Here is a 16,044-nt window from a genome sequence, read left to right as displayed (position 1 = left end):
GAACAATGGAGTGAGCCACCGAGTTATTGGAAATAATACATACTGATGTATGCGGTCCGATGAGTGTTCAGGCTCGGGACATGTATCGTTATTTTCTGACATTCATAGATGATTTGAGCAGATATGGGTATATCTACTTAACGAAACATAAGTCTGAAACATTTGAAAAGTTCAAAGAATTTCAGAGTGAAGTGGAAAATCATCATCACAAGAAAATAAAGTTTCTACGACCTGATCGCGGAGGCGAATATTTGAGTTACGAGTCTGGTCTTCATTTGAAACAATGTGGAATAGTTTCGCAACTCACGCCACCTGGAACACCATAGTGTAATGGTGTGTCCGAACATCGTAACCATAATTTATTAGATATGGTGCGATCTATGATGTCTCTTACCGATTTACCACTATCATTTTGGGGATATGAATTAGAGACAGCTGCATTCACGTTTAATAGGGCACCGTCTAAATCCGTTGAGACGACAACGTATGAACTATGGTTTGGCAAGAAATCAAAGCTATCGTTTCTTAAAGTTTGGGGTTGCGATGCTTATGTGAAAAAGTTTTATCCTGATAAGCTCGAACCCAAATCGGAGAAGTGTGTCTTCATACGATACCCAAAAGAAACTGTTGGGTATACCTTCTATCACAGATCCGAAGGCAAGACCTTTTTTGCTAAGAATGGATCTTTTCTAAAGAAGGAGTTTCTCTTGAAAGAATTGTACCTTCTCCCGAATTAGAAAGTAGTTCATCACAGAAATCAATTCTAGTTATGCCTACACCAGTTAGTGAGGAAGTTAATGATGATGATCATGAAACTTTAGATCAAGTTACTACCGAACCTCGTAGGTCAATTAGAGTACGTTCCGCACCAGAGTGGTATGGTAATCCTGTTCTGGAAGTCATGTTACTAGACCATGACGAACCTACGAACTATGAGGAAGCGATGATGAGCCCAGATTCCGCGAAATGGCTTGAGGCCATGAAATTTGAGATGGGATATATGTATGAGAACAAAGTGTGGACTTCAGTTGACTTGCCCGATGATCGGCGAGCCATAGATAATAAATGGATCTTCAAGAGAAAGATGGACGCTGATGGTAGTGTTACTATCTACAAAGCTCGACTTGTCGCAAAAGGTTTTCGACAAGTTCAAGGTGTTGACTACGATGAGATTTTCTCAAGTCTGTCCGAATCATGTTAGCAATTGCCGAATTTTATGATTATGAAATTTCGCAAATGGATGTCAAAACTGCATTCCTTAATGGATTTCTTAAAGAAGAGTTGTATATGATGCAACCATAAGGTTTTGTCGATCCTAAAGGTGCTAACAAAGTGCGCAAGCTCCAGCGATCCATTTATGGACTAGTGCAAGCCTCTCGGACTTGGAATATGCGCTTTGATAGTGTGATCATAGCATATGGTTTTATACAGACTTTTGGAGAAGCATGTATTTATAAGAAAGTGAGTGGGAGCACTATAGCCTTTCTGATAAGTATATGTGAATGACAGATTGTTGATTGGAAATGATGTAGAATTTTCTGGAAAGCATAAAAGGAGTGTTTGAAAGGAGTTTTTCAAAGAAAGACCTCGGTGAAGCTGCTTACATATTGATCATCAAGATCTATAGAGATAGATCAAGATGCTTGATAAGATTTTTCAATAAGAACATACCTTGACAAGATTTTGAAGTAGTTCAAAATGGAACAGTCAAAGAAGGAGTTCTTGTCTGTGTTGCGAGGTGTGAAGTTGAGTAAGACTCGAAACCCGACCACGGCAGAATATAGAAAGAGAATGAAAGTCAGTCCCTATGCCTCGGTCATAGATTCTATAAAGTATGCCATGCTGTATACCAGACCTATTGTGTACCTTGCCATGAGTTTTGCAAAGGGGTACAATAGTGATCCAGGAGTAGATCACTGGACAGTGGTCAAAATTATCCTTAGAGGACTAAGGAAATATTTCTCGGTTATGGAGGTGATAAAGAGTTCATCGTAAAGAGTTACATCGATGCAAGCTTTAACACTGATCTGGATGACTCTGAGTCTCAATCTGGATACATATTGAAAGTGGGAGCAATTAGCTAGAGTAGCTCCATGCAGAGCATTGTAGACATAGAAATTTGCAAAATACATACAAATCTGAATGTGGCAGGCCCGTTAACTAAACTTTTCTCACAAGCAAAACATGATCACACCTTAGTACTCTTTGGATGTTAATCACATGGTGGTGTGAACTAGATTATTGACTCTAGTAAATCCTTTGGGTATTGGTCACATGGAGATGTGAACTATGGGTGTTAATCACATGGTGATGTGAACTATTGGTGTTAAATCACATGGCGATGTGAACTAGATTATTGACTCTAGTGCAAGTGGGAGACTGAAGGAAATATGCCCTAGAGGCAATAATAAAGTTGTTATTTTATATTTCCTTATATCATGATAAACGTTTATTATTCATGCTAGAATTGTATTAACCGGAAACTTGATTCATGTGTGGATACATAGACAAAACACCGTGTCCCTAGTAAGCCTCTATTAGACTAGCTCGTTAATCAAAGATGGTTAAGTTTCCTAACCATGGACATGAGTTTTCATTTGATAACGGGATCACATCATTAGGAGAATGATGTGATGGACAAGACCCATTCGTTAGCTTAGCATAATGTAATGATCGTTAAGTTTTATTGCTATTGCTTTCTCAATGACGTATACATATTCCTTTGACTATGAGATTATGCAACTCCCGAATACCGGAGGAACACCTTGTGTGTTATCAAACGTCACAACGTAACTGGGTGATTATAAAGATGCTCTATAGGTGTCTCCGAAGGTGTTTGTTGGGTTGTCATAGATCGGGATTAGAATTTCTCACTCCGAGTATCGGAGAGGTATCTCTGGGCCCTCTCGGTAATGCAGATCATGATAAGCCTTGCAAGCAATGTGACTAATGAGTTAGTTACGGGATGATGCATTACTGAACGAGTAAAGAGACTTGCCGGTAATGAGATTGAACTAGGTATGATGATACCGACGATTGAATCTCCGGCAAGTAACATACGATGACAAAGGAATAACGTATGTTGTTATTGTGGTTTGACCGATAAAGATCTTCGTAGAATATGTGGGAACCAATATGAGCATCCAGGTTCCGCTGTTGGTTATTGACCGGAGAGGTGTCTCGGTCATGTCTACATAGTTCTCGAACCCGTAGGGTCCGCACACTTAACGTTCGATGATGATTTTGTATTATATGAGTTATGTGATTTGGTGACCGAATGTTCTTAGGAGTCTCGGATGAGATCAGGGACATGACGAGGAGTCTCGAAATGGTCGAGAGGTAAAGATTCATATATAGGACGATGATATTCGGACACCGGAAGTGTTCTGAGGGTACCGGGTACATATCGCGTCACTGGAAGGGGTTCCGGGCATCCCCTCGGCAACTACATGGGCCTAATGGGCCAAGAAGGGGACATACCAGCCCCTAGGGGGCTGGTGCGCCCCATATAGGCCAAAATAAGGGGGAGGAAAGAGGAGAAGAGGGAAAGGGAGGGGAGGGATTTGGCTTCCCCCTTCCTTCTCTCCTCCCTCCTCCTTCCTTCCCCCTTCGGATGAATATGGAAGGGGGAAGGCCGAATTGGGAGGCGCCCAAGTAGGATTCCTCCTACTTGGGGCGCCCTCTTGGCTGCCTCTCCTCCCCTCCAACCTATATATATGAGGGGGCACCGCTAGAAGACACAACAATTGTTTCAAGCCGTGTGTGGCGTCTCTATCCACAGTTTGCTCCTTCGGTTATAGCGTCGTAGTGCTTAGGCGAAGCCCTGCGCGGATCACATCACCATCACCATCATCACGTCGTCGTGCTGACGAAACTCTGTCTCAACCCTTTGCTGGATCAAGAGTTCGAGGGACGTCATCGAACCGAACGTGTGCAGAACTCGGAGGTGTCGTACGTTCGGTACTTGATCGGTTGGATCGCGAAGACATTCGACTACATCAACCGCGTTAACCTAACGCTTCCACTTTCGGTCTACGAGGGTACGTGGACACAATCTCCCCTTCTCGTTGTTGTGCATCTCCTAGATAGATCTTGCCTGATCGTAGGAATTTTTTTTGAAATTGCATGCTACATTCCCCAACATAGCATTGTTGAGAGATTGCACTAGTGAAAGTACGGGCCCTAGGCCTTGTTTTCAAGCATTGCAATACCGTTTTTGTGCCCGTTTACTATTTGCTACCTTGCTGTTTTTATTTATTCAGATTATAAAAATACATTTCTATCATCCATATTACACTTTTATCACCATCTCTTTGCCGAACTAGTGCACCTATACAATTTGCCATTTGTATTGGGTCTGTTGGGGACACAAGAGATTTCTTGTATTTGGTTGCGGGGTCGTTTGAGAGAGACCATCTTCATCCTACACCTCTCACGGATTGATAAATCTTAGGTCGTCCACTTGAGGGAAAATTGCTACTATCCTAGAAACAATGCGCTTGGAGGCCCAACACATGTCTACAAGAATAAAGTTGCATAGTAGACACCATCCGCTGACAGTGACCGGATGTGTCCATGGATAGTGACCGATCACACCTTAAGCCACTCTACATCCCAGTCTCTCATATTTCAATCCCTAAATTCATGCAAAGCATGCAAAAGAAATCCTACGTACTACATATTACGTACTACCTTAACTAATCTTCGTCGTCGGAGATGTCCACGACGTCGGTGCCGGACGCGTAGGAGGGCTCCGGTTCATCCTCCTCCTGCTCAACCTCATCCATGTAGGCGAGCATCTCCGCCTCCTCCACGGCCTCCACCTCCTGCCAGCGACGGCGTCTCGCCTTCGCAGCTGACTTCGAGCGAAGGGTATCGAGAATGGCCTACTGCTCCGCTTGCAGATCCGCGTCGCCAGCGTACCCCACGTACTCCTCCTCCTACCCAGCCTCCTCCTTTGGATCCAACTCCTCCTCCGGATCCACTACATCTGGAGGTAGCCCCATGATGATCCGGGCTTCGCGCCTTGCCGGGATTTGCTTAAGGAGCTCGAGCCGGCGCTCTGCGCTAAAAATGGGTGGCTCCTCACCCGGCGGCATGGGGCATGGCTACTAGGCGGATGGGGAGAGAAAAGTGGCGGTGACGGCAGACAGGCGGAGGAAAATGTGGATGGTAGGCACTACGCGGCCCGCCGAAGCAGCGCCACATGGCGGCATCGGTCCGACGGAGGAGGCGAGTTTCGAACCACCGGGTTTCGGACGTTTTTGCGTGGGACCCCGTCGTCAGTCCGACGTGGTGGGCACGCCCGAACGCCCTCATATCCGCCTCATATTTGGGTTGATATGAGGGGTGTCGGTCAGCCCGGGCGTTTGAGGCCCGCTTGAGGCGCCCGTCTGAGAGAGCAACTAGTTAACGAGTGCTCCTTCGGAAGCCTCGCAACGATCAGCGCCACTTGGCGCGTTCTTAGCCATTCACCACGTGTCGTGCTTTGGACGCTCCCTCCAGATTTTATTTTTTTTATTTTTCCGCACGCGTTTTTGGCTTTTTAAACGGGTTTTCGACGTTTTGGTTTTCCACCGGTCTTTCTTAACTTTTCGATAAAAATAAATTTGGGGAATTTTTTGCGCGAAAATATGTGTTTTTTTTCCTTTCGCGAGAGTCACGGTTATGCTTTCGCGAGAGCACGGCCGTGCCTCTTGGAAACGAAAAAAATGTGTTTTCTGTGTTTTTTCCTTCACGAGTCACGGTTTTGCTTCTGCGAGAGGCACGGGTGTGCTTTCACGAGAGTCACGGCCGTGCCTCTCGGAAACGGAAAGAAACAATTTTTTTGTTTTTTTTCCTTTCGCGAGAGTCACGATTTTGCTTCCGCGAGAGGCACGGTTGTGCTTTAGCGAGAGTCACGGCCATGCCTCTCGGAAACGGAAAAAACACGTTTTCTGTTATTTTTTCGCGAGAGTCACGGTTTTGCTTCCGCGAAAGGCACGGTTATGCTTTCACGAGAGTCACGGGCGTGCCTCTCGAAAATGAAAAAAATGTGTTTTCTCTTTTTATTTTCTCGTGAGAGTCACGATTTTGCATCCGCGAGAGGCACGGTTGTGCTTTCGCGAGAGACACGGCTGTGCCTCCTCGGAAACGAAAAAAACGCGTTTTTTTCTTTTTTTTCCTTCCGCGAGAGTCACGGTTTTGCTTCCGCGAGAGGCACGGTTGTGATTTTGTGAGAGGGAAAAAACCCGTGCTCCCGATTTGATTTTTTCGTCCGGTTTTTTCGTGAAAAAAATTCATCAAAACCTATCAACATGGAATCTAATTTTGAAGATCTCAACGTGAGGAATCCAACAATGAAAGCGATTTGAAATTTGGACGCATGGTTTGAGAGATAAAATGTTTTGAATAAACAGATTAAAAAAAAGGAAAACTCCTAGGTCGCGACAAGTGGCGCGTTGCATGTGCGTCACTTGTCGCAACCAAGAGAGTTGGAGTAATATTTGCAACATGTACTTCGCAACTAGTGATTTCACCTGTGTGAGTCAGATTTTTGTGACCGGACGGGCCGACCAGACGTTTGAGGCCGGTTTGGAAGGCCTGAACATGCCCTAATTAATTTTTGCTTATTTTTCGTGCGGGGCTGAGATGAACTTTTTAGGCAAGTGGTAGAGTGCGGCGGTACGTTAAGACATCTCTTATTTGTTTTTCTACTAAATATGGTGCACATTTTATCTATATCTATATCTATACTAATATAAAAAGATTCAAAGGGGCAGATTCAAATCATCTCGACCGTTAAATCATGTTATCTAGCGGTTTAAATCGCTTTAAGGTTAAGCATCAAATACGTTTAACGCTCTAATTACCCATCATTGTCATTGGTTATAAACATGTTTTGACTCAACGCTATCCCATGAAATCTGCCATCTAATTAATACAATTTTGCTAAAATACATCTAGATGTGTCATATAATTAATATCATACCATTCTCGTGAAAAAGTAATTGATATCTTACCAAATATCAACATGCAACAGATATATCATACCTAATCTAACATGCAACTAATATCCTATCTAATATAAACGTGCATTGCACATACATTATTACTAATATGCTTGAAGAAAACCAGACGAAACGCAAGCCAAACGTCTAGAGCAGGGATTTGTCACTGAAAGAAAAGAAATGCGGCTAGTACTAGCAGCGTAGCCGGTAGGCAATCACGGCAAGCAGGCTATATATTCCGCACTGACGGACTGGTGTGGCTTTTTCAGTTTTCACCTTTTTGGAAAAGGAGAAACGGATAAGCACCATTTGACTATCTTGCCACGCTATTCGCCCTTCCCCTCACAATGGTAAGTAACGCCTAATTTAACGACTCCTCCGCATCATTAGTGGCCTCCTCGATCGCAGGCTGAGACTCGCGCAACCTTCCCATCCCGTATTAAACTCGCCCCATCCCATCTAGGGTTTGGCCCTCCCAAAAGACCCGCGACCCCCTTAATCCCTCTCCCAACCCTTATCTGCATCCCTCCCCATGGCCACGGCGGCGGCGGCGAAGCGGAAGCCGGTGTTCGTCAAGGTGGACCAGCTCAAGCCCGTCACCAGCGGCCACACGCTCGTCGCCAAGGTGCTCAGCTCCAAGACCGTCCTCCAGAAGGCCCGCGCCGCTGGCGGCCCCGGCCCGGCCGCCAAGCCCACCAGGATCGCCGAGTGCCTCATCGGCGACGAGACCGGCTGCGTCCTCTTCACCGCCCGTAACGACCAGGGTACGATCTGCTCTCCCCCTTCCCTGTCGTAATCTGCTCTCCTTTTTTGGCGTCATGCGCGAGTGCTCGTGACCGATAGACACATTGACTTGACTTGAGATTCTCGCGCTCTGCATACATCCTGGACTGGCACATGGAAGTACCGTATACTATGTTTTTTTATCTGTTACTTATCACGGAGGCCTGTGTATGCGGCAGAACACATTTCGTGTATTATGGTCCTATAATCGGATTGTGAAAAAGTGAAGATATAAAACAAATCCAGAATACATCGCAAGTGGCAAGGGAACTGGAAAGTGTTTATGTGCTGTAAAAAGTTTATTCCATCATGCAGCATAGTACTCCCTCTGTAAAGAAATATAAGAGTGTTTAGACACCTACTTCAGATCACTACTTTAGTGATCTATAAACAGTCATATATTTCTTTACTCAGGGAGTAAGTGTTTTTTGTGTGTATATATTTGTGCAAGTGCGTGTGAAACAGCAATGCCCTGGTTGGCTGTTTTATCTTACTGAAAGCTCTCTGTGCACTGAAAATGGAGCTCTTCCCTAAGTTCACCCGGGCTCATTTACCAATCAATTGTTATACAGGTTTCATTAGCTTGATACAGAAGCTTTAAGGCACACCTGGTAAAGTCGATTGGTAGATGTATGGTTAGACAGATCATGGTTCAAAAGAGTGTAAAATCGATTCACACTATGCTTTAATCATGTTAATTTTGTATTATGTGCATCATGTTTTCTCGCTTATTATATTGTTACTTATGGCAATAAGCATTAATGCATTATGCATAATTAAAGGATCATATGACAAATCTACTTTGTATGCTTAGGAACAAGAAGTTAAATCCTTACATAATATATTCCTTTTATGCTTTACTGAAATTTGTTGATCCTCAACTCATGTGCTCGGGCACAAATGCTCTACCATAAATGCATGATTACATGACTGGTTTGATAAACATTGGTTTACTTGGGCGATCTAACAAGCATATACCTTTTCACAGTTGATGTTTTGAAGCCTGGCAACACTGTCATTATCCGCAATGCAAAGATTGATATGTTCAAAGGGTCAATGAGGCTTGCTGTTGACAAATGGGGCCGTGTTGAAGTAACTGAACCAGCAAGCTTCGGTGTAAAGGTGGACAACAATCTTTCACTTGTGGAGTATGAACTTGTCAATGTTGAAGAGTGAAAATCACATCGATCTTAATCAGAAGTGCTTTCCCAAGCCTGTTGGTCAAATCTACTTGTTGAGTTGTCTAGAATGTGAAAGATGGATCTTCTGAGTTCATATTGGAATTGTTCGCTCGAACTACCGCAAGTTCCTTATCAAGCATTTCTATCTATGAGTGATTGTTAGTTGCTGCAGCAGTTGTGTTTCTGAGAACAAATGTGATGTGCTGAGCAGTGATATACAATTTGATCTCCTAAATGGATTATGCACCTTTCAGCTTGCAATTTTTATTTTATTTTAAACACTGATGATGTGAACATTTTGTTCTTGCAATGATCAACACACTGATGTTGGATAGTGGCTTGATACTACCCGCAAAAGGAGGATTGTTGAGTTATGAATTTGACACCACATGTTTTCTACGAACTATTAAAGTGCCTGTGGCTGGCATCGCTCATAAACTTGAAAACTCCCTATTTATGGTAAAATATATTAGTAGGGGCAAATGAGGGGCGGACAGGTGGGCCTTTATGCAAATATACCACGTCCTACTTCACATCACATGCATTAGATAGAGATCGAATGGTCAAAAGTGTCCGATGGCAGACACCATCATCACCAAGGGCGTGCTTGGTAGTCTGCATCATTTTTTATGCATTTGCATATGTGATTGAGGTTGGGCCTCGCTTAGGGCCAGTTTTTTTGAGAGGCTTAAAATTTAAGCTGTCTCTTCCCAGTTTAAAAAACAAGCATCCCTCTAAATTTGTTGAGACTTCTATATTAGTTATCCCATAACTAGTTTAGAAGAACAAGAGAGACGGCTTATGGAAAAAGCTGGGGAGGGGGAGGCTTTTTTTAAGCTGCCAAAAGAATTGGCCCTTAGTGCATGGTTTGCACATATTTTGTTTGCCTGCATCCTCCCTAGGCTGAGTAGAATCACACGCATGGTGTCAGGCTGTTTTAGGAAGATGCAGAGTGTGGGTGTTTGATTACATGCAACAAATTTGTTTTGATAATCTATTGTTGGAGTGGCGAGGTTAAAGTACACAAATAGGCACAACGTAGACAAACATGCATAGCATATAACCGTAAACCGGTATCCTAAACACACGCTCATATGCAGTTAAATGACAAACAGTTTCGGCAAAGTCTTAAACATCCTATGCAAAAACCTTAAAGGTGCCTAGAGATTCATGGCAAAGGCCCCCTCGTGCCACTTGCGCTTGGTCACCACCTCGACGTTGTTGTCTCTGAAGACGACCATCTTCAGGGTGACGGGAGTCACCACCTTGAAGGCGACGAGGTACCCGATCCTGACCTTGTGAGCAACGGTGAGGGGGGACACCCTTATCAATGGTGAACGTGTCGGTGATTGTCCGGATCGTCACTCTCCAGGCGCAACCAATGTTTGTCCTCAGCACGAATTCCTTTGGGGCGGTGGTTAAGTGCTTGGTGAACTCAGCTGGCATCGGCAGGCACTTCAGCTTGGGTGCAAGGATGACCTTGTAGAAGTGGCTTGGGCCGACGTCCTTATGGAAATGGTTGTAGTTCTTCCGCTTATTGGGGGTGCTGCCGAGCTCCACCACTGCCTTGCCCTTCTTGCCGGCCACAACCACCTCTCCCTTTGAGGAGTTCCTTGAAGCAACCTGATCGATCTGCATCGAACATATGAACAAGAGGTATAAATAAAGGGACAAAATGCAATACACATATGAACATGAGGCATGACACAACCAAAGCCTCTATATTTAGTGGACATACCGTTGTGGGCGATAGACGAGCCCGAGTCGGCTGATCCAGGTCAGAGAGTTAGATGGTGGATGCTGGCAATGCCGAAGCAGTGGAAATGAGGATGCTGACAATGTTGAGTAAGCGGTGGAGATGGTGAACCTACTGCTTGTTGGGTTGGATTTGAATGGATGTAAGCTCCATTTAACCCCCCCTCCCCCTCCCCTAGTGAAAATTCCACTCAATCCCGTTCGAACTTCTGAAATCTCTAATCGGATATGCCTAAATTAAGTCCCACATTGAAGTTGAGAGGTAGATTTGATGCCTAAATCAAGTGCGCAAAGCATATATTGAATGCGGGCATGGTATAAATCTATGCCACCGGGGTCAAAGGGCTTACCACCATTGACGAATGTTTGCCGGTGCAGTGATGAATCCGGTGCTCGACGTCCAAATCTTCGCTCCGTTGCTAGCCGTCTAGATCTTGCGCTTGTTGCCGCTGGTGTGAGGGTGGAAAGTGGGGAGAGTGAGCGGTGATAGAAGGGTGAGGGGAGTTATCGCGACGCTTCGGGAAACAACGTGTCGTCTCGCTCGTGCAACCGCCTACTCTCACGTGCTTCGAGTTGCATCGCTCAGGCTTGGCTATCGAGAAACGTCTGATTCGAACGTTTCTCGAGAGCCAGGCTCAAAGGTGCTTTAAGGTTCATGTGTGTCAAGACTCCGGTGCAACTCAGATAACCGAACGGAACAAAACTACATCCAGCGGGCCTGGCTGGCCCTAATGCACGTCCCAATTGAGTCTTTTATAGGACTATGTATAGATACTATACAACGAGTACTCCATCTGTAAAGAAATATAGGACGTTTTCGATCACCATAGATACTGCCTAAAGCATGTGTCCGTGCTATTTTTACCCCTAAATTGTATATCAGTACAGATGAATTTCCTTTCTCATAATTGCTAACAGATTAATTTTCTGAAATATAGATTACCATTTTAATGTGCTACACATTCATGCGTGGCTTCATTTTCACATGAGCACAAACTATTATCTTTTCATGAGAAAAAAACTATTCGTTTATTTATTTTAATTTTTGTAATTGTCTAGATTAGCCTCACCTAATAACTTATCAGATAGAGTTCACAGGCTTGTTTGTCGACTGAGAGCTAAGAAAATCTTCAGCTGAGTGTGATAGACACTTGGTACTTCCTCTCATTAAAAAAAATATTCTAGTTGATCACCTCAGGCTATATGGTTCGGCGTGATTTATGGACGGGCGGATATGGCAAAATGAAGGCCAAAGCTGGACAAAGTAACAAAATAAAAAGCAACAAACTCGCCGCAATGCAATCTTACTTTGGTCTTGGTGGACCATAGTCTCTCCAACACAACATATCAATCCATGTCAGAACTGAGAACTGTAAGTCTAAAGCTGCAGTGCATATATGATACTATCATATGATACTCTTTTCACAGTGCATATTATAAGTTAGTATCATATAGATTGTCTCATTTATTGTTAAGCATGACACAATATAAGACAACATTTTATATGATATCATGATATGATACAAATCCTCTCTTTTCTCATTTAATTATGTGTCATCTTAGAAAAAATGTCTAGTTTAATTGTGTGCCATCTTATAAAAATATCTAGTTAATATGCATGATACACTTCTAATACTCTGATTTGCGGGCAGCCTAAAGCTTATAATCTTACCGGCAATCAAAACGCAAAAGCCCCCTACCCAAACCTCTCAATTTTCCACCAACGCCCCCGTTAACGACGCCACAGCCAGCCATGTCACCCCCATCTTCGGGGAGGTCCTGGCTCGGCTGCGGCCTCCCTCACTCATCCTCGGGGCTATGCGGATTGACTGATGCGGAATTTTTCACTCGGCTGCCTTTTTTTTGACATCTAGAGAAACAACCGAGTGAAAAATTAGGCGGATCAAATCAACCGAGGTAAGCAGCACGAAGACTATATGGACGGCCTCTTTGGAATATGACCAAGATGCAAAATCGTCCATCGTTGTGTAGCTGAGCCTTTTTCACCTTTTGCAGATTAAAGCAAAACGGATAACAATGGCAACGTCTGATGCAATAACAACTCCTCCGCCCCATCGTTTTCCCTCTCGACCACGGACTGAGACTCGTAACCATCCATATTAAATTCACAGCATCGCGTCTAGGGTTTTGGCAGACCAAAGTCCCAACTCGTCGTAATCGTAGCATCAACTCTTTATCATCCGTCCTCGAGTTTCAATCTGTTTGCTTGTTCCGTTTCCATGGCTGCGGCGGCGGCAGAGCGGACGCCGGTGTTCATGAAGGTGGGAGATCTCAGGCCCGGGACGTCGACCGGCCACACGCTTCTCGTTAAGGTGCTAAGCTCCAAGATCAAGACCGAGACCAAGACCGTGGTGACCCGCTTTGGCCCGGCGGCGAGGCCCACGAGGATCGCCGAGTGCCTCGTCGGCGATGAGACGGGATGCATCCTCTTTACCGCCCGCAACAACCAGGGTAATGCATCCCCCTTTTTCTGTAGTAATTAATTAATCTGCTAAATACGTAGCATCTGTTGTGTTTAAATCTTTGACTCGGGGTGTCTCGCGCTTATGCTTTGTAAATTAATGTGCAAAATTGCGCTCCTAGTTATCAAGAATGAGTACTTGATCAATGGTCAGTAGCTAGAATCAAAATGGAGTAGTGCAGAGTAGACTCCCGCTATTTCGTTTACCCAGCATGCAGTAGCTACATCGCCTTCTCTGAGTCCGTTTAGGAACAACAATTGTTAGTTCATTGATGGGATCAGTACGTGCGTGCATGCTATACTGCTGTGAGTATGGATACGGGCAGAGACGCAGAGTATTGTCCTTGATTGATCACATTGACCATCCTAGACAATACTAGACGCAGAGTATTAAATAAAAAAATGTTTATTTGAGGAGTCTACTTTGTATACGGTTATAATTTCTGAACGTAGCAAATTAGATCCTTCCGTAATCTGTTCATTTCATAGAGTTAGACAAATGCATGATTGTCTTACTGTTTTGGTTAGCATGGTTTTAGTGTTTTACATGGCAAACATCTAACAGCAGAAATTACATATGTTTGACAGTTGACATGCTGAAGCCCGGCAACACCGTTATTCTTTGGGATGCAAAGCTTGGCATGCCCAAGGGGATAATGAAGCTAGCTGTTGACAAACGGGGGCTTGTTGAAGTCACTGAACCGGCAAGCTTCGATGTGAAGGAGGACAACAATTTCTCACTTGTGGAGTACGAGTATGTACAGGTCTAGATCTACGTGTAAGAGTGGACTTATTTCGCTCTTAATCAGAACAAGTGCTTTCCAAACCTGCTTTTTTTTTCTTTTTTGAAAAGGGGTCGGGCCCCGGCCTCTGCATCAGAACGATGCATACGACCATATTATTAATAATAAGCAAAAAAGTTCTACAAAGGTCTCCAGGTCTCAAAAATAAAAAAAAAAGCTCACAAAGAGCATAAGCATCATGACAGGAAAGCCACAACCGGCAGGCAAAAATATAAGATATAAAACTAAAAGCTTATTCTATTAGATAACCGCCATCCAAACCGGTTGAAGATATCCTGAGTTACCGTCTCTTATCGGATAGATCCAGTAACCAAATGCTCCTTGGCCTCCGTCGGAGTGAGTAGCGACCACATACAGATAAGTGTAGTGGCCCGGAAGATAATCTGTAAGAAATGAATTTTTGTTGTTCTATTAAAAACCAAATCGTTTCTGCAGTTCCAGACAGCCCATAATAAAGCACATACTTCTACACGGATATGTCTCGCAGTATCGGGATCTAACCCATCTAGCCACGTCCCAAGTAACGTGTTGATGGTATTCGGAGGAGTAATATTAAATGCTAAGTGCATTGTCCGCCATTTTTTTTTGCCAAGGGACAGTCGAGAAAAAGATGTTTGATGGATTCGTCCTTATCACAGAAACTACATCTTGTAGATCCTGGCCAATTGTGTTTTGCCAAATTGTCCTTCGTTAGAATAATTTGTTTATGTACAAACCACATAAACACTTTGATTTTTAAAAGTACTTTGACTTTTCAGACATGTTTCGAACGAGGAATGGCACTAGAGTTGATAACATCCAAATACATGGATTTACCGAAAACTCTCCATTCTTTGTTAGTTTCCAGCTCAATCGGTCAGGTTGTTGAGAAAGGTGGACTTCCATCAATCTTCGCACTAAGTGGAGCCAAGCTTTCCAACAATTGCCCGCTAGAGTACTTCTAAATTGGAAATTCAGAGGATTGGACTGTAATACTTAAATTGGATATTCAGATGATTGGACTGTAATACTGATGCAGCATAAGCTTATATTATAGAGAGAGGGATATTGGAGTGCAAGGGGCGTCTCCCCAAGCCATGTGTCCTCCCAGAACCTCGTGGTAGTATCGTTTCCAACTACAAATTTTGTCCTATTGAAAAAGGTTGATTTTACTCTCATCAGTCCTTTCCAAAAAGGTGAATCAGTCGGCCTCACTGTCACCTGGGACAATGTTTTGGAATTAAGGTACTTGTTCTGCAGGGTTTGTGCCCACGTGGCATCCGTCTCTACAGATAGCTTAAACAACCACTTGCTAAGTAAGCATCTATTCTTCACCTCTAAGTTTTCAATGCCGAGACCCCCTTGGTCTTTCAATCTGCAAATAATATCCTATTTAGCGAGACTGTTTTTTCGTTTTAATTCACCACTCTGCGAGAAAAATCAAGATCGATAGAAGTCTAGCCTTTTCCGGACTCCAACTGGCATCTCAAAAAAGGACAAGAGAAACATAGGCATACTCGTAAGAACTGAATTACTGAGAATTAATCGGCCTCCGTATGACATAAGCTTGCCCTTCCAACAGCTTAGTTTCTTTTCAAATTGATCCTCAATGCATTTCCATTCTTTGTTAAAAGCTTGCGATGATGAATTGGTATACCAAAATATGTGAAAGGTAAAGATCCCAATTCGCATCCGAACAATTGTGTGTAAGCATCTTGTTCATCTTTAGCTCTTCCAAAGCAGAACAATTCATTTTTATGAAAGTTAATCTTTAACCCCTATAATTGCTCGAACAAGCATAACACAAGCTTCATGTTTCGTGCTTTAGCCAAATCATGCTCCATGAATATGATAGTATCATCAGCGTACTGAAGGATTGACACTCCTCCATCCACTAAATGCGGAACTAGGCCACCTACTTGGCCGTCCTCCTTGGCCCTTCCTATTAGGATTGTCAACATGTCGACCACTATGTTGAAAAGAATCGGTGACATCGGGTCACCTTGCCTCAGGCCTTTGTGTGTCTGGAATTAATGACCTATGTCGTCATTCACTTTGGTTCCAACACTTCC

The 16,044-nt window shown here is 43.7% G+C and overlaps 2 protein-coding genes across 2 annotated transcripts; both read left to right on the top strand.

The window, feature by feature from the left end:
- Nucleotides 1–7,357: 7,357 nt before the first annotated feature.
- Nucleotides 7,358–9,214, top strand: LOC125544828 (uncharacterized protein At4g28440-like). The gene is made up of 2 exons (XM_048708598.1): nucleotides 7,358–7,753; nucleotides 8,761–9,214. Exons 1-2 carry the CDS (start codon nucleotides 7,522–7,524, stop codon nucleotides 8,946–8,948), a joined length of 420 nt encoding a protein of 139 aa, XP_048564555.1. The 5' UTR covers nucleotides 7,358–7,521; the 3' UTR covers nucleotides 8,949–9,214.
- A 3,734-nt stretch (nucleotides 9,215–12,948) lies between these two features.
- Nucleotides 12,949–13,960, top strand: LOC125546932 (uncharacterized protein At4g28440-like). Its single transcript, XM_048711022.1, has 2 exons — nucleotides 12,949–13,180; nucleotides 13,779–13,960. Exons 1-2 carry the CDS (start codon nucleotides 12,949–12,951, stop codon nucleotides 13,958–13,960), a joined length of 414 nt encoding a protein of 137 aa, XP_048566979.1.
- Nucleotides 13,961–16,044: the final 2,084 nt, after the last annotated feature.

The sequence above is a fragment of the Triticum urartu genome, chromosome 3, assembly GCF_003073215.2.
Source record: "Triticum urartu cultivar G1812 chromosome 3, Tu2.1, whole genome shotgun sequence".
Taxonomy (NCBI): domain Eukaryota; kingdom Viridiplantae; phylum Streptophyta; class Magnoliopsida; order Poales; family Poaceae; genus Triticum; species Triticum urartu.
This window is presented reverse-complemented; position numbering and strand designations above follow the sequence as displayed.